The sequence below is a fragment of the Ptychodera flava genome, unplaced genomic scaffold, assembly GCF_041260155.1.
Source record: "Ptychodera flava strain L36383 unplaced genomic scaffold, AS_Pfla_20210202 Scaffold_28__1_contigs__length_4768798_pilon, whole genome shotgun sequence".
Lineage (NCBI taxonomy): Eukaryota > Metazoa > Hemichordata > Enteropneusta > Ptychoderidae > Ptychodera > Ptychodera flava.
In genome coordinates this window covers 504,264-532,010 of record NW_027248350.1, presented here as the reverse complement: position 1 = coordinate 532,010, position 27,747 = coordinate 504,264, and the positions used below count along the sequence as shown (strand labels likewise).

The window sequence follows — 27,747 nt, the reverse complement described above, 5'->3', positions numbered from 1 at the left end:
TGAGTTATTAATCTGTCTTGTATATCTTTTATATGATAGTTGATTTGATTTGCTGTATTATGATAAGGAAATCACATAGATAGAATGAGAACATTTAACAATTTTGCCCAACCTTTGGCAAGACTGAGGAAAGCTGGGCCACCACTACAATTCAACTCTATCTTAGGGGTATGCTTGTATTTATTAATTTTGTAAGGCACCCCCAGACAAGGGCTGATTAACACCATAGGGTAGATGGGCTTAGTTTTCTTCAGGTATATCCAATTATCAGAACCTCCAGGTAGCCTGCACCTCGGGGACAGATATTCAAACTCTCAAATTTTACAATACTTTTTCTGGTCCACCACTTGCGGGGGTTCAGTTTAAAGCTCTTGGAGAAATTTAAGTTTACACCGTCCCATTTTTGTGAAAATTCACGATTTAATTTTTTTCCCCATTGACACAGGGATGGTGGCCATTTTGAAAATTACAAGTAAAATTTATGTAATTTGCTTTTCTGGTACCAAACTTTGCACTGCAACCCAAATTTTTATTATTGATTTTGTTGAAAGTTTACTGTAGGGCAGTTGTAGCAAAAGTTTGCTTTCACTTTCAGGTGCTTAGGACTTTTACTCTACCAGTAACACTGGCAACAACAGGGTTGTACAGGTTGTTGTACTGGAGCTAGCAGTCTGCTAGTGAAACATTGTTGCCTAACCTAATTTACTCTAATTAAAAATATGTTGTTGTCTTCTTCACAGCACAAAATACACAGTGGTGTTGTACTTGCTGTGAGAAAAAACGCCCTGTCTGCAAATTCTAATTCAACCAGCTGTAGTTAAGGAAGTAGGCACCTCGAAATTGAAAGACTTTCGCTCATGCTTTACGTATGGAAACTTTAATCTATTTCCTTAATAAAAAAAATGAAATAAAAGTCAGGGGTCACTGTGCAAAAATTGGTATTAGAAAAAGAACGTACAAAATATTAACCGACACTTTGTATTGAAAATGACTTCCATCACTGTGTTGGGTCAAAGACAAAAAAAATTGATAACGTTTTTGACTTTCACAAAACCAAGCCAATGAGAACATCATTTACGGCATGAGCTTCATAGTGGAGCCCCTACAAGTGGTAGATCAGGGATGTATTGTAAATGATTGAGAGTTGAATATCTGTCCCCGAGTCACATTCTACCTTAATATTCAGATGTACAGAATTTGGCTACAATGATACAAATCAGCTTCATTGTGTGCTCAGAATACATATTGACATATTGTAGCTCAATTTTATTTCTAATACCTTAATATAACCTGAATTTCACAGAAGTCTTCTTTCTTTCTGCAGAGGATTTTTTGTAGATTTAAGGAATCTTGGCATTTTAATCTTTTTTTTAGCAAAAGTGGATGGAAAGATCTTTTTTCTCATTTCATTCTTTCATAATTCTCTGTGAAGAGGGTTTTGAAGGCATCAGTTGAACTGAAATAAAGGTTTTTAGGAATGGATTTTACGTATCTTGGCCTCCAGTGTTGATTTTTGATATACCATCAGGCATATTTTTAAAGATACTAAGTGTAGTACAGTACAGCATTGCTACATGCCGCGTTCCCTGGTCACAGTAAAGAAAAAGCCCGCTTATAAAACGCCCTCACCGGTTACACCACGGCAACATTTCGCTCTTTCATGCACGTACACGAAGCATCACATGACGATCATGACAGCACCATTCTTCACACACACGGCCCACTCACCATTGTCCTTCATCTAAATCCCCATGCATTTATTATTGTAGCAGCATGACGCTCGTCTGCTCAACACGGCCACTTTTTCCGACAACTTCAATGCCATGCCCGGCATAGCTATTCGTTCCAGTAACACACTCGACTGGAGGAAACCCTACAACATTCGCTGACCTTCCGTGTTGCGAGCGCAAGGGACACAAATCCCGACGAGAGGCCAACAGAAGACCACCTAGCACACTGAACATTGTCACTTAGTGACACCGGCAGCAGCTAGCTGCCAGACATGGCGGCCGTGGCGTTAGGGATCCGGCTTCTACAACGTATCACTCCGTCCTTTTCACAGGCGTTCAGAGATAAGAGGTGAGTCCCCGAACGTTGCTAAGGTAGTTTCACAGACGTTAGAGCGATTCCCCTGCTCACTTTCTATCAGATTTCACACTTCGCTCACTGTGATCGATCGCCTACGTAAACTAACTAAAGGGGTGTATGCTGCTCAACAGTCCCTTTGTACGTACGTCACGCGATCATGACGGGTACGCGGGTGTGCGATGCGATGTGATATTCGCTACCCCGCTAGTAATATTTCCTTCCTATAACATTAACTTCATCGCACACTATTGTACTATTACACCAAATCACAAATATCGCCTCATCTGCCGAAGAAAATGCGATAGTTTACTTTATGTCAGTGACAATCTGAGTAACTGTAAACAATAGATGTATGTAAAATTTAAACTTTGACCCTGAAACCGAAGGTCCGCTGGTCAAGAATCATTCTCAGAAACACTGTAAACACTGCACTGACCAACACACTGTGGTCAGGTGATCGGACGATCACAGGTATACACTGCCATCAGAGCGAAAACCGACTTGAAATTACGGCTGTAATAGAAATAATCCTAATCATATTTCCGTATGGTGTGTATTTCTATCAGCGAAACCGTTCTTTCACTAGAGAGGTTTAGTTACACGTAATTACCTGTACGTCTGACGGCGCGCAGTGGCGTACGCGTATCCGTGCTCACGTGTGAATAGAGAGGTTTAGTTGTGCGTTCCCGATTATTTTGCTGCATATTTTTTCTCAGAAACATGCAAAATTCGTGTAATTTTTAAGAAAGATGAATTTCGATAAGTGAGGACCGCTCTTATAGTAGCTCGTTGTACCCGCGAACTACCTTAAATCATCCGATTTTTCTTTGATACAGTTATTTATGTGGTTTAGAGAATTCTTTTAGAAGGCGTCAGACAAAAAGTGGAATGCGACTGCAACATTTCGTTCATGTAAGGAAATTATGGCAAGTACTCCTTGTACAGTTGCAAACTCTACGAAATATTCTGATATCAAAGATGTTTGCTAATTTACAATGATACCTTTTGAGTTTGCTTGTCTAAATTCGTCGAAATCATTGAGAAAATCTCAAAAATACTACACGTAATTAGGACTACGTGTAGAAGTGTTGTTTCACGTTCGGAACGTCTGTGCTACACGTACGCGACGTATGGTTATCACGTGACAAAGACGCTACGCGTACTGATCGAACGTAATTACGTGTAACTAAACCTCTCTACTGTGATGTGTTTGATCACGGATATGATGGCAACGGAATAATTTAGAGAGTGCTATGGAGCCTCGTATTACACGTTGACAGTTAGCTTGCCATAAACCCTAATTTACCCTCAGGCCGTTGCCGGCAAAGCAGTTTCTCTCGCAAACGCTGTGCTTGAACCGCTGGACATTGCCTATATATCATGTGACGGACGTCGTAAAAAAGAATTTTGACTTTTTATCGAGCTTTGGTGTCTTCCTTGCAAGATTTTGCTGAGCTTTGCTGTGAAGGACGCAGCCGGCGATATCTGTGGCTCGTGGAAGCGAAAGTCGCTTTGCGGTAAAGACACTTGCAAGCCCCCTTTCTTTTGTGATAATCGTCGTTTGTGAAGGGACCGTGGTTGTTAAGACCGTAATAGTCGTCTGATATAGGCTCGGAAAGATGGTGGCAACGATATTACAGCCACACTGACCAATTTGTACTTTTTGTTGGAGAACGATCGAGCTGATTACCGCGTGAAAGTGGACTGCATTAATTTGCCATAATGGTTGTTAAAAAGAAATCCGTTGTTGAGGTATTAGTTCCTTCATGGGGCCGCGCAACGGTTCTTGACAGGTATGTAATGCTGACTTGCTGTAGCCTTGGACACGATGAAGCCTAAAATCAAATTCCTGTCTCTAATCATGGCTGAGAGAATCGAGATGGCGGTTGTCTTTGGTGCTTGTGTCATACATTTGCGCCGGTTTTATCACAAAATAATATTACAATTTCTGTATGTCCGTCCTCTTTCATTTTAAATTGTACTTCATTTACAAGAGAAAAAGAGAGAAATAGTCAAATACTGGATAATAATATATTGACTGATAATTTCATCTCTCTAATTAGCAGTGGAAAAACAATGGGGCAAAATACTCGTCCAGCACGCAGAAATTACACATTGTAAAACTCGCATTTTAATTTGGGAACAATACCATGCAGACATTGAAATATTAATTAATTGTGTCATTAGCAAATTCGTACACTAACACTTATAAAACAAATTACAAATTGATGGAAAATATACTTAACCCTTTGAGTGCTGTAAATTTTCCTACCAAAATTTTTGAGCGAAATTTTACCAATTTTTTATTAAATTTTTGTATTTGTTTCGACAATTTTGGACCAAATGGACATTACTTTTCATTGGCAACAGTTTTTGATCAAAATTTTGGAAAAAATCTGAAAAAAATGGTCTGGGTTACATTTCATAAAGGCAGCAAAAATTAACTTTAGCGCTCAAAGGGTTAAAAAAAAATAGCAGCTGACAGTTCTTCTTTTCTGTGAATAGTTTGATTTCTGATCACATTTTTTTTCATTTTAATTCGATGAAACACTCAAAATAAGGTGCCTGATATCATGATTCCTATGTCACCTGTGAACGAATAACTGAATCTAAAATGTCGATTCATTTCTCTTTCAATATGGTGTTATTAGCTACTATAGACTATAGTCTATAGAAGCTATTGGGATGGGTATCCGTCCGGCGTCCGTCGTCAGTCTGTATGTATGTATGTATGTATGTATGTATGTATGTATGTCCGTTTGTGAGGCGTCCGTCCACTCAAATATCTTGAGAACCGCAGTACTTACTGATTCGATATTTGTTGTGTAGATTAAAAATATGATTTTGAGAAACTCTTTTTTTTAATTTTTTGATATTGTTAAAATAGGCAAATTAATGCCAAAAAAGGTGTTTTTGCTAAAAATCTTCTTCTTCATAACCGCTGGTCAGACAGCTTTGTTATTTGGTATACAGGTCCCTAGGGGTAACACAACTTAGATTTGTTCAAATTGTGATGAAATATGCAAATGTGTATTTTTAAGGAATTTTTTTTGTCATTTTTGGTCAAAATTTGACTTTACATTGTATGTAATTCTTGTACTGTATAAACCCTATCAATTCACCCAGAAAAAAATAATTAATATGATTTTAAATAATTGAATTAATTAGGAAATCATCAAAGCCAAAATAATTTTAGTGTAGAATTATCAGAAAGTTCAACCTTTTTTTGACAGTTCATAGTGAAATGCTTACCATCTTGGAGGATTAAAACATGTAAAGGCAACTTTCCTGAATCCTAACTTTGACATATTCTGAACCGTCATTTATTGTGCCCTGTATGTTATCTAAAAGAATTGCTCAAAATAGTCAATAGAGATAGAGATAGAGAAAGTTCTAATTTCCATTTATGGTTGACTTGGTAAGGAATAAAATAAAATTACTTTTGAGGAAAAAAATAGAGTGGTCAATTAAAGAGTGGTCAAAGTGATAGGGTTTTTATGGTAAAGCTTGGCTGTAAGATTCCTCATGTGCTATTTATAGCAATTGTGCAATCTGTGTAAACAGTGCAATGAAAGTTACATGATTCCTTATAATGCTTTTGATGACCTTGAACTTCTCAAGTTTCAAACATTTGTCTCTTCAGTGTGCTTTCTCTGAGTATGTACAGTCTCAACTTATTCAACAGAACTCACTTACAATGTTAATGAAAGATATCCACCTTCTTCATCAATACATATGTCACAAAAGGTTATTCTCTACATATTACACAGCAGAGCTCTGTCAACTGTTTAGTTGCTTGTTTTTTCAAAACCGCTGGTCAGACAGCTTTAACATTTGGTTTACAAGTCCCTAGGATGACCTATTAAAGTGAGATAATCTCATACAGTCAGGAAATACTTAATTTTGTTATCCATGTCTATTGTAGCTTCAGGGACTTTGGCCCTATGTTTTTTCCATGCCAGTGCGGGTGAATTGTTCACTCACATAAGAATTGGTTTGCCTCAAAATAGAATAAAAATGTTAGTTTGTAATGTATGTTCACGGATTCAGCAACAACTGCCGTGGTATTTCCATTCAGTAGGGTGATATTTTCTCTGTGTCTACTCTGTACCATATGTTCAGTTTTTTAACACAACACTTATCTATCCTATTGGCACCAAAAAGTGTCAGCCAACAGCTGTTTTCCTCTCCTGTGAAAAAAATACATAACTAATTACCAACAACCCACATTTAAATTGTATAAAAATTCCCATACTGTTATAATATGCTGCATATTTAGAACTGGTAACAATATTAATCATGATTTTTGAGAAGAAATTACAAATTTCTTCTGCAAGTCAAATCCTTTGTTGTTGTGTGGAGGTTGGCTGTGTGTATAAACAATAGGCCACCGTAAACCAAACACTGATGTGTCAGGAATAAATAGTGAGTTATTCCTGTACCATCTGCTCATGGTAATAAATTCTGAAATACCAGTGGATGTTCAAAAATACACCAAACCATACACTGTATAGAAAAAGATAAGGCCTGTGAGTAAACATGGGCTGCCTTCTATTGAAGGTTGAACGCGCTTCAGGGACAGATATACGGACTCCCAACTCAAGGCACAGACTTATTCTACCTGCAACTTAAAACTGATAGTGATTTTGTAGCTCATTCTTTACTATTTTTTCATAGTTTTTGGTAGCCGGTAACAGACACTTCGTGTTCGTGTCGGCTACATGGACGATCTGCCCACTTGTAGGGGTTTATTGAGTAGTGAAGATTTTTGACTGTTTATTTTTTGTGAAAACAAACTTTGTAATTTTCCCCAATAGAGATAACACAGGGATGTTGGCCATTTTGAACATCAAGTGTTGTGTAGATATTGTGTCATTTGTTTTCTCTAGTACCAAATTTGTGTTTCTCTAGTACCAAATTGTGCCACCCTTAATTTTTTTCCTGATTTTCCAAGGGAATGGTTTCAGGTTTTACGTAGGGTTTTAGCAGAAGATTAAATCTTTCAATCTTGAGGCCCATTGTGGTTAATAAAAGGACAAGTTTCTGGGCGTGTCATATCTATTGTTCCATCTAAATAGTTCACACTTTGCAAGTCTTTATTTTCCACTAAATCAGTGAATTTGAAATCAGTTCAAACAGTTTGCAGATGCCTCCTGGGTGGCAGATCTTTGTTGATGGCGTGAATGGGAGGCAAATATGACCTAGTACCTAGGTATGACTGCCACTGATGGCGCTTTCTACTGCATGTGTAGTCTTCAAATGTGTCAATGTACCAATGAAACTATGGTAAAACTAGATTTTTTGGTTGGAGTGTTGCACAAAGATCACATAGTTTAGTACAAGGGTTTCTGTGATGAAGATGATGGTATATTAAAACAATAGGAACAGAATATCACAATGCAACATTAGGCCCTGGCATCGAAAAACTCACCTTCAAAATCTGCACATGGCTTTGTCACATGGTGCTTTACAAACCTGTATCGCTCATCTAAGATGAACATAACAGGTTTGTCCATGGTGGAAATACTTTAAGATGATTAGATATCAACAGGGAGATGGTGATATCACTAATCTTGTAGATTGCTGAGATACAGGGTTTACACAAGGGATTAAAGCAAAGTGAATGATTCTGGAGATCAAGTTTTACTCTAGGACAGTTATGGTTGGTGTGCTGTTGTTTTCCCATCCAAGCAGTTGCATCTGCGATTGACCCCCTAGTAATCTGATAAAAAGACTGGCCTGGAACACTCTCAGTCACCATAGCATGCAATTCACACATTTAATAGTGTTAATATGTCCTTACTCCAGTCAGTGATTCCCCAGGACTCTGAGGTAGTTACTCCACCCACTGAGGGGGAGGGGATTACTAGTACTTGACTGAAAGGGAGGGGGTTGACTACATTATGGTAGTGGTTAACACCCCCCCCCCCCCACAGGAGGTGATAACTTGACTAGGGGGTGGTGACTCCACCAAAGAGATGTGACCACACCTTAGTGGGTAGGGACTCCAACTACAGGGTGGTGAGCCCACCCAGGTAGTGCAAGCAAGATTCCTAACTCCACTGTGAAGAAAGAGTGGTGCCAAGAGTCTACAGCATTATTAGAAATATTTCACTGTGTTAATAGGAACCATAGAAAGCATATATAATATTGGCACCATAATGTTGGTATACATGTGATAAGATTTGCATTGAATCCATGTTATATCTAATCAAATAGAGGTTGTGGGAGACAATATGAACTGAAGTTCATCTGATATTGGTTTGTTTCTCAACGGAATTCAGCTTTGTGATGTTGGGAGAGAAAGAATATGTACACAGAATAGCCATTGTGTGCTGAATGTTGGCATATCATAAGCCACAGAGTTTCATAAATTCCGGAAAAGGTAAATACCAATGGCAGTGATAGGCTCTTTGGTCGCAGTCCCACCACAAAAAGCAGGGACTTTGCTTTAGTATATGAAGCCCTCCCCCCCCCCCCCCCCCCCATCATCCAGTGAATTGATTGGCCCTGGTGATCTATTCGAAATATGGGGTAAAGCAGGAGTGAGTAAATCTTTGCATGAAGCAGTACCGAGGGCCCATGTCCAGATAAAAATATTTAAGTGTTACTCAATGCTAGTTTGTTGGTCACTCACACAATCTGTATTGTACACTGAGTCCCATTAATGTTCATTCAGTCCGTCAAATCAGTCACAGTCCCTGGTCAGACTGTGGACTACTGGAATGGCAAGTTGCCTCAGTTAATACCAATGAATCAGTCTTGACCCAAGATCATGGACTGTGGCCATACTTGCTGAAATTAATGAATTTTTACTCAAGCATGGCTGGGTGGTCCATCACTTATTCTCTATTGTACAATCCCAATAGTGTTCCCCCAGTCTGTCAGACCAGTACAACGGCAAGTTGAAACCAGTGAAATATTGACCCAGAATCATTTGAATTTCATCACCTTTGCTGAACACATGGTATTTCCTGTAAACAGGTCTGCAATCACCATTAATATTGCGGTTAGGGCCAAACCATGGTGATGAAAGGGTTAAGATAAAAAAAGAAGGGGAAAAATTGACTTACAGTGTACATTCAGTTTTAAATTTTCAATTTTTTTCTTTTCCTTTTTTGTTTCAGTTATCGCCTGTTGGTCATAGTGTTAACATTTTTAGGATACACAAGCTATCACCTTTCAAGGAAACCAATCAGCGTGGTCAAGGTGAGTGGATCTAAAATTTCCCCTTTGACCTTTGAACCAAAGGTCAAACATAGAGTATAGTCAAAGGTTAGACAGCCTTTGTGTGGAGATGATAAAAGGAAGGACATAAAAATAACAAGCTCTGTTAAATTTCAATGAAAGAAACTGTAAACTTGTCTTCTATAGTTGGCAATAAAAGTCAGACTTTTTATCCACCGACTTCTGGTTTATAAAAGCAAATCAGGTCAAATATATATGGCCATCTGTCTCCATATGAAGTGAAAAGAAATGAATATGAGGAGATTAGTGACTCATCATGAATTTGTATGGAGTTCTTATTTTGTACTGAATGGTAAAGCCAAGTTCAATGTCAAATAAAAGTAAACCAAATTATCAAAATGAAAAATGATTAAAAATTTCTACAGTTATTGTGCCATTTGAATGCTATAATGTTTATAGAAGTTAAGGGTCCACACAATGAAGAAAGTCTATCAAAACTTTCGTAGATTTTTTTCTTACTCATATTCCACCTTGTACAGAATGACTGTTCCAAAGGGGTGTACACTGTCTTGTAAAATGTACATATTGTGAGTTTGTCCATCTGCATATCAGTGTTGAAATTTCTCATGAAATTTGAATACTGTATCCACATGTTTTGTCCCCAGAGTGTACTGCATCGTAATTGTCAAGTGCCGCTGCACGGTGATGAGTACATCGACTACAGGGACCATCACAACGACAGCTGCTACTGCTGCTGGGCTCCATTCAGTAAGTCACAAATCCATCCCCTCATTTTAAACCCTGCACACCCCCAAGAAAGAATAGACTGTCCTAACTATCAAAAACAACCAAACAATGTCCCCCATATCTTAGTTTACTGATGGCTGGTTGTCAAACATCAAATTTTACACTCCTAAAAAATACAATTTTTTTTTCAGTCCTCTACAACCATTTCCAAAGTAAACAAACTACTAGTATTGCCTGATTGCATAATTTGCCTTCCGCACAATTCAAAAATTTTAATTTTTTTCATCATGTATAAGACTACATAACAATTGTATTGTCTTCTGTGTTGGAAAAATTCAGTGAAATGCATTGCGTAACAGACATTGTCTTTTCTTTGGGACAATGCACAGGCATTTGCAATACAATGCAGTGTGCCTCGAAAGTGAGAGGCTTCAACATTTGCTCAAACGTTCCTCAATAGAATTTCTAACCCTACTCTTACAAAGCAAAACTGAAAATCAGGGGTCACAACGCAATGCTTTATTCTAGAGAAACAAATTACGTGACATTTACTGATATTTGAAATTCATAATGGCCACTATTCCTAGGCCCTGTGTTTACACTATGGGTAAAATAAATCAAGTTTAGAAAAAAAAAGACTGTGAGAATTTTCACACTAACTGTTTGAGTGTTATAATTAGCCCTCATCAGTGGTAGATCAGAAAAGCATTACAGGAATTTGAGAGTCTGAATATCTGTCCCCTAGGCTTATTCTACCGTAACCATTAATGGTCAATGTTTTAAGTAACGTTGTGCATGGTGGACGGACCATGCCTATTGGTGTCATCTAGCTACATACAGGTGAACATTCACAACTCTGAACTCTGGACAAATTTCTTTTTGACTTACAGATGGAGACAATGCCAATGAATTGCTTGGCAGCCTTGACCTGGCATACTTATTTGCATATGCTGTTTTCATGTTCTTCAGGTAAGTGTGAACAGACAGTCTGGGTGAGATCAGATGTAAATGTCTCCATGTTTCCAACTTTGCAGGTTCTGTGCTGTTCTGCCTTGCTCTCGGTTTGACTGAAACATGCAGGGGGTAACCAAGAACAGAGATTGATTTAGATCAATTTACACGTCTCTCTGAGAGATTTTATGATTTCTTTTGCAAACTAACAACAATAACAAAGACAACAACAATAACAACACCAAATAATAATAATAACAATAAATAATGAACATTTTTAGAAGGACACTTGTCTAAGTTCATTTATTGAAAACAATCATGTTTTTCATGGTTTTTAGAGGGCCTGCTGTACAATCAGAGGCCCCCTAGAATTATGTTAATTTGCAACATTGCTCAGTGTGGATCACAGAGAATCCCCCAAAACCAAGCAAAACTACACATTAGAATCCATCTTTGCCTTAAATCTTATAGTGTGTTCTTTTCTGTTTACCCCATCCAGCGGCCATATAGGAGAGAGAGTGAATCTACGGTATTTTTTAACATTTGGTATGCTGATGAGCGGAGTATTTACAATTTTATTTGGGATGGGATATTTCCTTAATATACACAGTCTGTCTTATTACATTGTTATACAGGTAAGTGTTTCTGTCACTGGCATCTCCTCATCTCACCTCTTTTACAAAACATTCCGTGAACATAGCCTGTATATTACTTGCTTTGTCAGCTCTGGCATATAAGTAGCAATATATAGGCTGTCCTATATTTTGATGGTTGTATCGACCAAACTAAGCTAACATGAAATGATTTAGGATTCCCAGTAACATTTGCCAGCCTTTGAACCTTACAATAAAGCTGAAATATATACCAGGGTATGGGATGCTGGTTTGCTTTTCACTATTCATTTCATGATCCGATACCCTGTCACAGTGTGGGTCTGATCTGCTAGAAGTTCTAGGATAGTCACCCCCTGGATGTACTCGCCCGACACTCAGCCTCAATAATCCCATCCTCAACCCTGTGGTGGCGGAAAGATCCAGGGGGTGACTAACATCCTACCTGTAATGCCAGAAGCGTTGACTTGTTTGGTGTGTGTATCTTGCCTCATTGAGTACAGTGGAACCCATCATTACAGACAACTGTACAATTGGGGCATGTCTTTCAAGGCCCGCAATTTAAAGGTATACTGTCACCTATTCCAATTTTGCCACAGTTACCATGGAAAGAGAAAATCTAACCAATCACAGATTTTAAGCGGGTGGTCACTTTTTAAAAACAGCGCCCTTACCTAGGCATTTTGAATACCAAGCAACGCCCTTTTGACCACATATGGACACATTTAGATTACAGGTGACCGTATACCTTTAATGTGTATGATTGAGAATCTTTGTAATTTGGATATCTCTACAATAAAAGCTGTGTTCCTTATATTGGTAGACTGTTCTCTGTATTTGCAACAGAGCATTTGGTTTTCGTAAATCACGAAATTTGAAAGTTAGCTGTGTGTGCGCTTTCTTGAGACCAATCATTTGTTTCCTTCATGTCCAATTAACAAAAAACATTGGCATACAAAATTTAAAAATTCAAAGTTGGCTTCTCTTGTAGATATTTGGTGGTGCCTTTCAGTCCACTGGTTGGCCGAGTATGGTCGCTGTCATGGGAAACTGGTTTGGTAAAGGCCGGTGAGTTCTCAAAATGAGTCATTACGACTGTATTTTATTGTTCTTGATTACCCTACACTGTCCTTTCACCGACTTTACAGGGACACAACTGTTCAGGGAGAATTGTTCCCTTTGAAAATCAACTGAAAAACAATGTCTGCCGACAAACCGTACAAAACCATGTGTTTAAGTTTTCCTAATGTTTGTCAAGCAATGTAACTGATCTTAGAAAAATATCACAAATTTCCAATGTTCTCTGAACAAAAAGTCATTTTCAACTTTTGACTTTATTAGTTTGTTGTGAAAACTATTGTCAGTCCAACTACAGTGCTAGGTACAAGGCAGAATTGAATCTTGGTCCTGAGAGTCATATTTAGCCGTTGAAAAAACAAGACTATGTTCCAAAACAGAGTTTATTTCTAAAACTTTGACATTTTGGCTTTCTTGACATCCAATGACAAAACAAATTCTAATTTTGATTGACCATTTTACATAATGTCTGTCTTACATTTCTTTTCCATATTTACTGATAACGTTATCTCCCTAAGGCGTGGACTTATCATGGGGATCTGGAATTCTCACACAAGTGTCGGCAACATCCTTGGATCGCTTATAGCGGGGATCTTTGTGGATGATGCCTGGGGTTATTCATTTATTGTACCGGGAATCATCATAGCGTCCATGGGAATAATCATTTTCTTCTACCTGGTTGTCCGTAAGTAGTATGAATCTATCTTGCGCAGTACAGTAATCCACATGTTTGTGCTGTAGAGATCTGACTTCAATCTCAGGAAAAAAGATTCAGTGATCAAAGAGATATCAGTTTGATTCATCATTCGAAAATGAAATCCGTAATTGAACCTGATAGATTGGACAGATCCAAATGTAACATAATGCCTTGTAGTTGTTCACTTATGTGTCTTGCAATGTACATGTACGTATACACATGGTGAATTTTACTCAATATTGATGTTCTTGAAATCCTGATTGTTAACCCTTTTCATACCAGACAGTATCAGTCTATCACTGCCCCTTCCGCCAAGTTGGTAAAAATCAGCATTGCGCCAAATGACGTTTTTTCAATCACTTGCCCTGGCCTTGGTTACAGTATTTTCAGCGGTCTTCAAATGTTCAATATTTTGAGAAAGTACAACATATGTGACGTACTGTGCTTCACTAGCTTTAATCAACTTGACCCCATGGTGATATATGAACTTGGCCGGATATTGGTTACTGCTGATGTTGATGACTTGACCTTGGGAAGGGTGAATGCTAAGAGTCAATAGTACCAATGTGACAATCCAGTTGTCTTCCTACTTTTATAGATCCAGCTGACGTTGGCTGCACACTTCCCGATCACGAAGATAAGGTACATGATAGTTGTACTATCTATCTACACTCTAAACATCAGATGAACATCTGTGTTCTGTGGTATCACATTACTATCTTCATACCTGTCAATTTTAGAAGACGTAGTTTTCCATTGAAAATGATAAAAGTGTGTGAAAGTTGACAGCTTCACCAGTTGGTCTGTGGCCACAACTCCATGAAAAAGTAACAGAGCCCTCATTTGATGCTCTACCACATACTTTTGTTTTCACTTTAAAATCCCTTTGAAATGATTGTGACAGTGAACTTCGGGCAAACTTGAAGGTCAGTCGGATGAGTCATGTTATGGGGAAGTGTTATGTGGAGCGCCCTCTAGTGACAGATCCTGCGTATCTCCTAACACAAATTTTTTTTGTGTGTTGTTTTTAGCCGCTTCAAAGAGCTGGGCGTATACCTGAAAAGCAGGAAGCCATTTCAATATGCAAAGCCATTCAAATACCGGTGAGTCTGATCAGATCACGCAATTCCGCCGTGTCCTCTTCACAAACAAGATGATATTTACGTGAGAAGAAGATGAAAATTGAGTTTGTAAAAGTTGTCACTAACACCCAGGCTTGTGGAATTTTGAGACAAACAGCGAGAGAAAAGAAAGTTCTACAACCCACTGTTTGCTGTAATTTTACCAATTACTAAGCACAAGGATTTTCCTCAAGTCGATGTTTATCGATGGGATTGATTGAGACACATTGCATGCTACTAGCAGTTAGTTGTAAATCGATACATAAACCAGTCAAGTACTACGGTTTAGCCTTTTCTCATGGAATCATCGTTCATTTTTTTTGTCCCAGGGTGTGATAGAATTTTCCTGCTGTTTGTTCTTCGCCAAGCTGGTCAGTTACACATTCCTGTTCTGGTTGCCGGTCTACATAGCAAAGTCAAGTAAGTGGCTTCCAATGGACGTTAAATCAGTTGCCTCAATCTTAAGCTTGTTAAATATACTTCACATAATTTCTGTCATATGGATTTCTTGTCCAGTCGTTAGAATTACCTCTACACTCATTACAAGTCTCCACAACCATGGAAACATTTCATAGTTTGTACATAGATTTTCCACATGAACTCTTTCTGTGGAAGAAGTGTGTATGGTGTTCATTTGCATTGAATTTTTCAAGTTCAACATACCGTAAAAAAATAACTCCAAAACTGAAATGGCAGCTAATTATAGAAATATATTATCTAGGAATTAGAGAAATGAAGAAATTACCAGCGGATATTAATAATCATAAGACTACTGAATGACAAAAAATTGCTTTTACACAGTCAGTATTACTTCTAGGATATTACCATATCAGCACTGTGCTGTGTACCAATAACTTTAAAAAAAGATTTAAAGAATTAATGTACGTGATTTTGAAAATGTGGAGAGATATTTTTTTTTACTGTAAAATGCTGATTCTTACAGAATGTAAATTTTTAAGGATGGCAGTCTATGGTTTTGAATTTTCTCTTCATGTTGTTGTGATGGGAATTAAAACCCATTCACTTATTTCTCACAATTCTGTCAGAAATATTTCAAAAATTGTAATTTTAGTAACTTGCAATTGGATATCATGGTGACACACCCACCCATTCTCCTGGCAGAGATTGAAGGGTGGTGTAGCAGCAGTGCGGTGTAGATAATTCTAACAAAGCTAGAGGGTCTCTGATTAGTGTGGCTACTGCTGAGACTCCCTAGCCAGACTATAATTATTCACGCCGCACACAATCTCTGTACGGAGATTGACATCCACCCTCCACCTCTGTAACTGTTTATTCTTCGTGCATTGTTTTTACTTTCTTTCAATATTTTAACCTCACTAACTCTTTCTTCTCTTTTCAGCAAAATTTACAGACGAAGAATCAGCCGATTTGTCAACTTTGTTTGACATAGGGGGTATTATAGGAGGCATCATATCAGGGGTTATATCAGATGCCCTAGGGGGTCGTGCCTGTACAGTGTTTGTTAGTTTGATATTGGGAGCTCCAATGGTAAGTTCTCGTTTGTAAATGTAGTTTTGTTGGCAACTGCAACTGAGCTAACAGAAAAAACATTGCATGGTATATGGTAAACTAGTTACGCCAAAAGAGCACTCGTATTTTTGGACATCAACTCATATTTTGGGAAATTAAATTTGTGTAATAATTGAGGTCACACATGTTTTAACTTGGCTTTACCTTAATGTGACTCCTTAGGTTATTGTTTATAGATACAGTGCTCCCTTGCTACTTTGCCAACAGTGTATACGCAAGAAGCATACGAACAGTTTGTAAAGCTGATATAGGGAAAATGTTCTCCACTAAAATGTACCTTTACAAGTTGACAATTGTTTAACTACTGCTTTGTATATAGAATTCCTTAGAACATAACAGCTTCTGTAATTCCTCTCAAGGGGGCACCATCTTTGCTTTTGCCTTAAGAAAAGAAAATTTGACCCAAATAACTTAATTTACTTTATTTATTAGTTTGTTGCACAAAAAAATGGTAATAACCGTAAAAATCTTATTTCTACTTTTCAGATGTTTTTGTACAATACCTTTGGCCATGTTGGTCTGCCTGAGAATATTGTCATGTTAATTCTGTGTGGAATTCTCGTCAACGGGCCGTACGCCCTCATCACCACGGCTGTTGCTGCTGACTTGGTAAGTCATGGCCAGCACCACAAAAATATGTCACACAATGTACATGTCGATTGCAGTATGGGTATAAAACAAGAGTTTGTCAACTCCCCAGCTCAGTGTGATATCAATTGAGAAGAGGTGTAAGAGAATAGACATGCACAGCTACTATGGAGATTACTTAGAGTTAAACTGGCTGTATTTTCATTTACTACTAAGGTGTTCCAGGCTACCGGTTCTCGATAGATGGTCCCAACTGAGTGCCATCTCAAACTCCATACTGCTTTCTGTGCATGTATTTTTTGTCAAGGCCTATACCAGAATGCATGATGTGTGAAATATTCATGTATAAAAAGGAAGAAGAGAGAGAGAGAGAGAGAGCACATTCTCGCATCAGCAGCAGGTCAATTCAGCTGATAGTGCACATTGATTTCAAACCATCCTTCATATATGGCTATTGCAAAAATCAATGAATGCATCTTTTCTTTTCTTTTCATTGTGACACAGTGCTGTGTGTACAAAATTAGCTGATGGGCTCTAATGTTTCAAAATTTTGAGAATAGCGCAACAATAACTTTTTAACATTAAATCTACCATATTATGAACTGACCTACACAAATTATTGCAAGCATCATCAGTTTGGCAAAAAAACTTAGTGTATCTAACATAGTCATGTGAATTGAATTTTCAGGGCACACACCCATCTCTGGAAGGTAACTCCAAAGCGTTATCTACAGTTACCGCGCTAATTGACGGCACTGGGTCAATAGGAGCTGCCATTGGTCCGTTACTCACTGGTTTAATCAGCCCCTACGGCTGGACTAATGTATTCTACATGCTCATAGCTGCTGATCTTGCTGCCTGTCTGGTAAGTTACTCTTCACTGATATCTCATGGAGTCTACTTTTCATATTTTTTTAGCTACTATAGACTATAGTCTATAGAAGCTATTGGGATGGGTATCCGTCCGGCGTCCGTCGTCAGTCTGTAGTATGTATGTATGTATGTATGTATGTATGTATGTATGTATGTATGTATGTATGTATGTATGTATGTCCGTTTGTGAGGCGTCCGTCCACTCAAATATCTTGAGAACCGCAGTACTTACTGATTTGATATTTGTTGTGTAGATGAAAAATATGATTTTGAGAAACTATTTTTTTTAATTTTTTGATATTGTTGAAAATAGGCAAATTAATGCCAAAAAAGGTGTTTTTGGTAAAAAATCTTCTTCTTCATAACCGCTGGTCAGACAGCTTTGTTATTTGGTATACAGGTCCCTAGGGATAACCCAACTTAGATTTGTTCAAATTGTGATGAAATATGCAAATGTGTATTTTTAAGGAATTTTTTTGTCATTTTTGGTCAAAATTTGACTTACAATGTATGTAATTGTTGTACTGTATAACCCTATCAATTCACCCAGAAAAAAATAATTAATATGATTTTAAATAATTGAATTAATTAGGAAATCATCAAAGCCAAAATAATTTTAGTGTGGAATTATCAGAAAGTTCAACTTTTTTTGACAGTTCATAGTGAAATGCTTACCATCTTGGAGGATTAAAACATGTAAAGGCAACTTTCCTGAATCCCAACTTTGATATATTCTGAACCACCATTTATGTTATCTAAAGAAATTGCTCATAATAGTTTGTCATGATAGGGTGGTCAAATAATAGAGATAGAGAAAGTTCTAATTTCCATTTATGGTTGACTTGGTAAGGATAAAATAAGATTACTTTTTGAGGAAAAAAATAGAGTGGTCAATTAAAAGAGTGGTCAAAGTGATAGGGTTTTTATGGTAAAGCTTGGCTGTAAGATTCCTCGTGCTATTTATAGCAATTATGCAATCTGTGTAAACAGTTCAATGAAAGTGTAACATGATTCCTTATAATGCTTTTGATGACCTTGAACTTCTTAAGTTTCAAACATTTGTCTCTTCAGTGTGCTTTCTCTGAGTATGTACAGTCTCAACTTATTCAACAGAACTTACTTACAATGTTAATTTGAAAGTTAAAATGTGCTTGGTTAATAGGATGAAAATACTGATATTAAAAGATAACCAGCTCAAGATTCTTTATAACCTGACAGATATGCTGTTTTTTTATGATGAAAATCTTGATTAAATTTGATTAACTTTAATTAGAATGTAATTAACTCTCGTTTATTTGCTATTATAGACTAATATAGTCTGATGAAATATGCAAATCTGTATTTTTACGGAATTTTTTCCATTTTTGGTCAGGCCATCCTGAAATGAGCTATCAAAGATATCCACCTTCTTCATCAATACATGTGTCACAAAAGGTTATTCTCTACATAACACAGCAGAGCTCTGTCAACTGTTGAGTCGCTTGTTTTTTCAAAACTGCTGGTCAGACAGCTTTAATATTTGGTTTACATGTCCCTAGGATGACCTTATTGAGATAATTTCATACAGTCAGGAAATACTTAATTTTGTATCCATGTCTATAGTAGCTTCAGGGACTTTGGCCTATGTTTATATATTAAAGGTATACTGTCCCCTGTTCCAATTTTGCCACAGTTACCATGGAAAGAGAAAAATTCTAAACCATCACAGTTTTAAGCGGGTGGCCGCTTTTTTAAAAACAGCGCCCTCACATGGGCATTTTGAATACCAAGGAACGCCCCTTTGACCATATATGGGCATATTTAGATTATAGGTGACTGTTTACCTTTAATGCCACTGTATCTGATGCGGGCCTCGGACAAATGATTTCACTGCCATCACAGTGTACTAAACATTTGATATAGGGGTAACCATTTTACCAGCCTGCAGCTATGGTCTGCGCACTCCTAGAAAGTCCTTGAATTTGAAAGACTCCTGGGAAGTTCTTGAAAATAGAACTGAGTCCAGATAAATATGGAATACTGATATGTCATGTCAGCCATGAGTTTTGGAAACCAGTAAATGCCTGATCATGATACCTAAAAGATTATATGTACAAATTGAGAATCATAAAAATGGTATTTTTGAAGTGAAAAAGTCCTTAAAATTGGTGAAAAAGTCTTTAGAAGTCCTTGAATTTCAAGCGACTTTGAGTATATAGGCCCTGTTTTCACTGCTGGTGTTATTTTACCGTAAAACGACCCACGTATCTCATCCCTGTGCATATGCCATGTGCCATCAATAGTATAACCCTTTCTCCACAGTGGTTTTTTCGAAGTCAATTGTGTACAGTGGTCATTATGAATGTTTGTACATGGAAATTGGGGGTTGACAGGGTGATAAAAAAAATATCATTTTGACAAAGTGATAGGATTAGATTAGATAATAGGGGACAGCATAAACTTTGTTGACATCACTGCGTGTTCATGGTTTACTGATATTTTTCTATTCAAAAGTAATTGCAGTGTTGTCCTCATCATGTATCTATACATCATCTTGCCATTTCAGTTCATGATTCGTCTTGTCGTGAAGGAACTTAAAGAATGGTGCTGTCCGTCTCCACCCATCTATGTGTCGCTAGATGAGGAAGCTGACAGGTAGGTCAGAGGTCATACAATATTGAAGGGCCAGCAGCTGCAACTTTAGCATGTCATACTGCAAGGTGTTGTTCCACCACCAAAGCAACTTGAAACACCAACTATTTAGCTCGTCATCACAGTGCCATTACATAAAAATGCACTGTTCTTGTTTACATTTTAATTCTAGTCTAATCTAGCAGATTCATCTGCCAACAATAACAATGAGGCTATACACGTACAGGCTGAGTTGACAAGCTGAATACGGGGTGTCTCAACATACTTTGGAGGGGGAGTAGAACAAGAAACTGAGATTGACATTAAAAAATGGTGAAAAAAAATTACCAAAAATTTACAGCTACTGGGTCTTTAACTGTATTGGTGTAAATATATTTTCTGTCAATTATGGAGTCAAGAGTTCAAGCAAATCCAGTGCTGTGAGATCTTGGGCCACCAAGTCCTTCGTTCAGACGAATAAGTTCACGACAACACTGGTCTGATATGTACCGGGAATACTAGCACACTTGAACTGTACCGAATTTATGCATGACTGGCAAACTGCACTGCACGACTGCTGGACTAACAGAGGTGCATTGCATTGCTCTTTTTTTTTGCTGTGGAGAACACTGCACTGTTGTAAGCGTCTCATCGTGGCATACATCAGTCTGATGCTGGCTTTGCTAAACTGTTCCTTGAATAGGTTGTCAGCAAAATACAGCACATTTCAGAATGCCTTAGGAAGTAGGACGAGAACTTGGTGTTGAAATGCAAAACAAAAATAAGTATGAAAACATCAAAAGCTGAAGCTATTGGCGTGTGACAGACATTTCCATTTTTGGCTTGGTTTGTTTGCCATATTTGACTTGCAGTAAAACCGCTGAAAACATGCTTGTAATATTCAAAAATCTTCTCAAAAAACTACTAAATCACCATTTGAGTCTAGTTTTGAACATGGCATCACTTAGTCAGAGTACCTGCAGATTGGCGAGTGGCATTGGACTTTGGTTGAGTGGTATGTTGCCATCTTGGAATTTGTCATTGAACATAACACAGGAAAAACTGTGCTTCCCAACTATAGCATATACTTGTAACCATTACCCAGCAAGTGCCAAGTTCACTGTTGATATCACAAGTTTGTCAGTGATAACCAGTTACTTGTGTATTTCACCTTAAACTTGACGTTGGATCTGGCTGCACTGGCTTGACGGACGGCAGAGTGGATACTCATTCACGGAGAACTAACTAATTCGTGATGGGGTGATTCACCACCAGGCATTACACAATAAATCCATGTCTACAAAATGATTTACTAAACTGTACGGGATGAGGAAATTAAAACTACTATAAATCAAGAGTGTTTAGTGATTACAGTAAAAATGATTCATGTATCAGTAAAGGCATTCTACCTGGCTGTTTACATACACAAATTGTAAGTGGTTAGGTCTACAGAGGCCATGCACACTGAGTTCACTAAACGTTTCTTGTTATGATAAATTCAACGAGTTCTTAGCTGTACTACTTTATTGAATTATTTTGTAGTCACTGAATGCCTGGAAGAGCATCGTCCTCCTTTCGGAACTCAGTTTATGAACCTGGTCACCCCTAACTTCCACTAAACAGGTCCACATTCACCATTGATAACAACAGGTTTGGGCCAAACCATGGTGTTGGAAGGGTTAACGTGCTGCCCGGGAGTGGTATAAAGCCATATAAAACTTTGTCATGCAGACTTTCATTTTCATGACCCTATCATTATGTACATCTCTAGTTCGAGGCCAAGCAGTAAGGCTAAAGGGTTTCTTTTTGTTGGATATGGAGCGGTACAGGACCCAAACTCATTCCCACTTATTGGGATGGCCTCTGATGACCCCTGACCTTCTTTAACTGCAACAGGTACAGCGCTTTTATTTGATGGCATTGGTCCGCTCACCAAGGCATTCATTCACTTATTAACAATTAACCCAACTCATTAAATATGTACATATCTAATTCAAGACTAACCAACAGGGTGAGAGGTTCTGTTTTTGTTGGACATCGAGAAGTACGGATCAAAATTTGTTGCAGAATTTCGGATGACCCATGATGACCTCCGACCTAAAATAGATTCGGCTTCTGTATCACTCAGCATATGGCACATCGTGGACACGTTCAATTTAACGACAAAGTCTGCTGATTAATTTTACTCATTTCTAGTTCTGAGCTAACCAATTGCGCTAGCCTTAAATTGACTGATTTTCTTTTGGAAAGTTATGACGATGTTTAAAGAAATCTTTGTTGACGCGTCCGCTAAGTTTGGTGAGACTACGAGATTGTGTTCATGACAGTAAAGCATGGAATTTGCTCCTGGTTCTTGTGAAAACTTGCAAAATATCCACGAGCTTGTTTATCTGGACTAATACCAATAAAGAAAATCTGAGAAATTTCAGACGTCATGATGATTACACTTCGAGGCGTCACTCGGCGTTCCAAGCATCTGTGCTACAAGTACAGTACATGATATTTGGTTAAGACATGACAAAGACGGTGCTCCTTTTGATGGAAACGTAATTACTTGTCACTAAACCTCTCTAACAAAGGTGCCTCTCATCTACTGTCTGCTGTGTGAGCGACATCGGATGCTTTGTTGAGGATGTCAAATAAATAAGTAATTAACCTCTCTTTAATATGCGCATATTTTACTGTACACTAACCAATGGGGCTAAAGGTTTTGTTTTCATCGGACATGCACCACAGCCATACACTTTAAACACACATTAGTCTATGCACCTAATTAATTATTCATATGGTGATTGTCAGGCCAATCAGGGTTGCGTTTACATCTGTGCCCCCCAAAACGCTTGAGCTCAGGCATCACTGCTTACAGTTTTAATCATTTCTCGTTGTGTTTCCTTTACAGGGAGGCCCTTTTACCCGGTGAAATCATCTCTGACGTGGAAAATGAAGACGCCCTCCACAGCAAATTGATGGCTGACAGAGACTACAGCAACAGTGTCATACAGTAATAGAAAATTTAAACCAGGATTCACGCTCAGGGTTTGAAGGTCAAAGTTCAAATTCCAGAGTACTTTACATCTTACACAGAGGGCGCTCTCCGACCGACTCAAGTAGGGTGCAGCTAGCTCACTCTCCTTGCTCTGTATGGTCTGTGTGCTTACCAGTTGTCTACCAGGAACAAGGTGTCAGGATTTTTGAAAAAAAAAATAGATGTAGAACTAGATGGCTGTCTGGGTTCATTCTATCTACGGATAGAATTAGAAATGGATTTTTCATAATGTTAATCAAAAATGACAGCAACATGAATGAAAATAAATTCAACAAGGGTGATGGCACTCACCGAAACCATGCGTGCACGCAGAAGAGGTTCCCAAGCCAAAGGTGTTTGCTGCCAAGTTAATGCTGCCATGGAAACACAGATTTTTAGTCTCTTGCGCCGATGTGCACCTGGTGTGAGCCGACATCCAATGAGATTTGATAGTGTGCAACTGGTGTAAGCCGACATCCTATGAGATCTTATAGTGTGCAACAGTTGCAGATCTGGCTCTTTTCTGACAGCAATACATATTCTATTCTGAAAATATTCTTCTGTATATAGCCTATTAGCTCTTGACTTTGTGAAACAAAGGTTCTCTTCTATGTATATAGGTAAATTGGAATTTCTAATGTCTTCTTTTTAAAATAATCATGCCAAAAAATTGCTAATGTTTCTCAATTTTTAGCTTTTGATAAAATGTGAAAGGGTCATAATTTGAAAATAGCTAGGCATTTTACAATGAACTGTTTCTAGGAATTTTATGTCTTTTCAGCCTAAGTGTTGAAAAGATGCATTTTGCTTCCTGTAAAGTTGACACAGCCTGGTTTCTGCAAACTCATCAGTGTTGAAAATAAATATTAATGAGGTCCCCAATGTGTTACGCTACAATATTTACAATAGAACAGTTGTTGAAAGGCAAAGCACTGGTCACAAAATAATGGTGATTTCAATAATTGCAGAAATTCTCTGGGTGAGACAGTGTCTCCATCAAAATTGTTTTACGAGCTTCTTGTATCCACCAGGCAGCAATTTAGCACCAGTGTTGTCGCATTTATGCACACACTGATCCAAATACTTCTTTCATATCCCGGGCTTTGTCTCATCAAACAGTAGAATGCCTAGCTATTTTCAAGTTGGCTATATGTATATACATTTCAAGGACTTGTATGTAAATATATATGATGAAAAATTGAAGAAAATATTAATCAGTTGAAAAAGTGTTTGCCATGTTCGGTAGTTTTTGAAAATGTAGATGTTGTGCATAATATGTCTTACTTTGTTATCGCTCATAAATCATGGAAAATATTTTGATTGGAAACAGGCTATCACTCTGGAAGTATAGTGAGGAGTTTAGTATCCGTCCTCAAGAACTACGTGATTTTGTTTTCCTATGTCCCTTAATTTCTCACGGCCTGAAAAGGTCATGAAACAATTGTAAGAGAGTCCGCGTAAATATTATGTCATGATTTGGGATCCACATTGCAGGTTGTGATGCTTTCTTTAAGGGTAAAATGACAAGACTTATTTTTGCTACATATCATAGCAAGTCATAGCTTTGTCGGAGATTGTAAGCATTTGTGTGTCCTACTCATTTATGAAAAGAATTTTAAATTTTGAGCCAACTTGTTGAGCAGATTTTCACCACCCTAGACTCTTAATGCTTGAAGATATGTCTTTAAAGATCACTCCTGTACATCTCACTAAATATCTATATAATTTTAAAGTGACCCCCTTCACTGCAAATTTCCATTTGTCCATATATTGTGAAAATTTACATATCTCCATATATGGTGCAAATTTGCATATATCCAGATATGGCAAAGATTTGCATCATCCATATATGGCAAAGATATGCATGTCCATATAAGGTGCAAATATCATGTCCATATATGTAATCATCAACCATATTTACTCACAGAATGTCAGTGGCCGCTATTTGCGGTATTTGCGGTGCAATAGTTTTGCCAGGCCATCAGCCAAGTGAAAGGTAGTGTGATTTACTGCTGTAGATGCAAGTGACCAGGTTCCTTTGATAATGTCAGATTGTCCATGCATCAACACTGCTGACAGCTTTTTAATGTGTCGGTCACTGTGAATACATTACAGTCTTTTAATTCTCCATTTTTGTCTGCCAAATAGTATTCTGCATGCTTTATCTTTACAATGTACAATATGATAATCAGTTTCCGGTTAGCACATTTTTAACTAGTCTGTTGCACGTGAATTTTACATATCATGATTGTTGTCAATAACTAGTTCGCTAGATGTTTAAACTGATCAAAAAAGAGTAAGAGTTTGTTCGAAATGGCGTCTGTACAGCTCCACTATTTTTGTAATTTGAAGTGCCCAAAATAGCAGACATTTTTCAGAAAATGATAGATATTTAATTCTTATTGCAGGTGTTTTTATTGAAAGCTTTGACATCACTGAGAAATTTTGTATATCAAGACAAAACACTTGGACCATCTTACTTGTGATGTTATAATCATTGCAAATGTACAAACTTAACCCCCTTGGATAATGTGGCCTGTACCATGGTCAAGTGTACCCCTTAGGATAATGTTGACTGTACAATGGTTTAGTGTACCCCCTAGGATAATGTGGACTTTACCTTGGATAAGTATGGGCCAAGTGATCTGCAGTCATGTGGAAATACTTCTTTGAATGTAACATTTTGTGTGAGCATGTTTCTTGAAGTCACTTTTTATGAAAGGTCTATTGTTCAACGTAAGATTTTAATCGCAATCTGTGCCTGAGCTTGTTAGGCAAAAAATGTTAGCAATACTGATGCAGATTTTTTTATCACTGGTGTTTTAGTGAAAGAATTTCTGCATTTTTACTGTCATTTTACAAGTTATGTCTTACTTGAGCTACCACTCTGTTAGCCATAAAAAAATATACACTTGGTTTGGAAATTCTTTCACCTCTGACCTTTTAAGATGAGTCCAAAAATTTCCACTTTTAGCATTCATTCATGGAGGTTTTATCGCAACTCAAGTTGAATTTTACTGTTATCACTTGTCTCTCTGTACAATTCATCTGTATTGGTGTATGAGGTGACCGGGACGACAAAATTGAGAGAATTTTTTAGAATTATATTTATCAGAAAATTTGGATCCTGATGAATTTATGGGATCAGTTTTTAAAAATCCAAGATTGTAGATTGCATTTCGGAAACTGAATTAAAAATGAAAAAAAATTCTTTTTATAGAAAATGAAATTTTCAGTGTGTTTTATCATACATGTATTGTTGTTTGTTTTTTTTGGCTCTCAGGTGCTTTACCCAGCACGGGTAGGGTACTGGTGATCTTGTCATGGCTTTTGTCTGTCTGTCTATTGTGTATGTGTGTGTGTGTCTGCGTGCATGTATGCATGCATGTCCGTAAGAGATCTGTATTGCGTTTGATCCACAAATTTCATACAGATTACTTCAATCTTGTTATAAAATCCAAAATAGTTTAACAGAAAATATATAACTGCTGATATACGGTAAATTGTTAAATCAATACCCAATCCAGTGCTGCACAGGACCCCATTTGACAGTACAGAGGGCACTAATAATGCAACACCCACAAACACGTGACCCACACACAAATATACACATCCTGACCCCTCTGGCAGTGTAGCATACAATTTCCTTGGTTCCATGACCATTTTGTAGGTGAACTCTGTATTCACAAAATTATTAAAAACAACAAACTTTGTCATCAATACGACAAAAAGTATATGAATAGACTGCTAACAGTGAAACAGCAAACAAAGTTTACAAGTTTTGTTTTCTCTGCTGTTGTTCCAATGTGCAATTCTTTGACCATTTACAATAACAACTGCCACAGCTGCATCACGTACATATTGTCTGTGACTATGCAAGCACACTGACATTTATTGCAGAGTAGGCCATGTCAAATAGATATTGACATATTTATGTATCACAAATGGTCTATACATGTTATTGTATGAGAATTGTAAAGCGCAACCTTTTAGGGATACTGTTAAGAAGCACATATTTCAACGAAGTGAAAAACTTCCCCTTAAAAAACACAACTCAAAAAACTTACAAAGGGAAAAATTCCTCAAAAAAATCATTAGGACTCTGAAGTAACTTCATCTTAGACTAACGTCCTTTCAACACTGGTCTGTAAAAGTTCACTGAAAATATAAAAATTGCTAAATAAATCACGATGTGGTTTTGGCTGTGGTAACATATTGACGATTCTGACCAAAGAATGGTCAATCACATTTCCGAACAGCGCCCTCCCAAGGCGATAAAAATTGGCGTTGTATCACAGAAAGTATAGTTTCTCAGCTGTCTGTGGTTGTACCTTGAGAAAGAGTATTAGTTTGGTCTGATTTTTTGCTTTATTCTCTGAAAAGTAATACATTTTATTTTCCACTGCAAGATTAGCAGAGACTAGAGAATAAATTGCATCATTAATTAACAGTTTCACTGAGTTTAAAACTAGGCATCAATTTATAGTATCTTCCACACCTAAAATTTAATATTCATCCAGTAAAGTAAGCAAGATAGGTGCTGTTTAAATCTCAGATTTGATTTGTGTCTTGAGCAGAAATTTATGAAAACTTTGTCTTATTTTAAAAGTATATGGTTTC

At 37.5% G+C, this 27,747-nt stretch overlaps 1 protein-coding gene across 3 annotated transcripts; it reads left to right on the top strand.

Moving 5' to 3' along the window:
- The first annotated feature begins 1,686 nt into the window (after positions 1 to 1,686).
- LOC139127003 (glucose-6-phosphate exchanger SLC37A2-like) lies at positions 1,687 to 26,356 on the top strand. 3 transcript variants are annotated; one of them, XM_070692932.1, is made up of 16 exons: positions 1,687 to 2,079; positions 9,216 to 9,297; positions 9,942 to 10,044; positions 10,914 to 10,992; positions 11,474 to 11,609; positions 12,577 to 12,653; positions 13,181 to 13,347; positions 13,958 to 14,001; positions 14,391 to 14,462; positions 14,810 to 14,900; positions 15,841 to 15,989; positions 16,518 to 16,640; positions 17,308 to 17,484; positions 20,038 to 20,126; positions 21,874 to 21,998; positions 23,002 to 24,982. In XM_070692932.1, exons 1-15 carry the CDS (start codon positions 2,003 to 2,005, stop codon positions 21,977 to 21,979), a joined length of 1,572 nt encoding a protein of 523 aa, XP_070549033.1. In that variant the 5' UTR covers positions 1,687 to 2,002; the 3' UTR covers positions 21,980 to 21,998; positions 23,002 to 24,982. The 3 variants fall into 3 exon arrangements, with proteins under 3 accessions (XP_070549033.1, XP_070549032.1, XP_070549034.1); XM_070692931.1 differs by lacking the exon at positions 21,874 to 21,998 and having other exon boundaries at positions 1,688 to 2,079; positions 23,002 to 26,356; XM_070692933.1 differs by lacking the exons at positions 1,687 to 2,079; positions 21,874 to 21,998 and adding an exon at positions 3,386 to 3,881 and having other exon boundaries at positions 23,002 to 26,356.
- Positions 26,357 to 27,747: the final 1,391 nt, after the last annotated feature.

Bases quoted from the DNA above. Each gene is read 5' to 3' on its own strand.
- LOC139127003 (XM_070692931.1), top strand. From the start codon at position 2,003: ATGGCGGCCGTGGCGTTAGGGATCCGGCTTCTACAACGTATCACTCCG. The intron at 12,654-13,180 runs GTGAGTTCTCAA...TATCTCCCTAAG, and splicing joins AACTGGTTTGGTAAAGGCCG to GCGTGGACTTATCATGGGGA. The intron at 17,485-20,037 runs GTAAGTTACTCT...TTGCCATTTCAG, and splicing joins CTGATCTTGCTGCCTGTCTG to TTCATGATTCGTCTTGTCGT.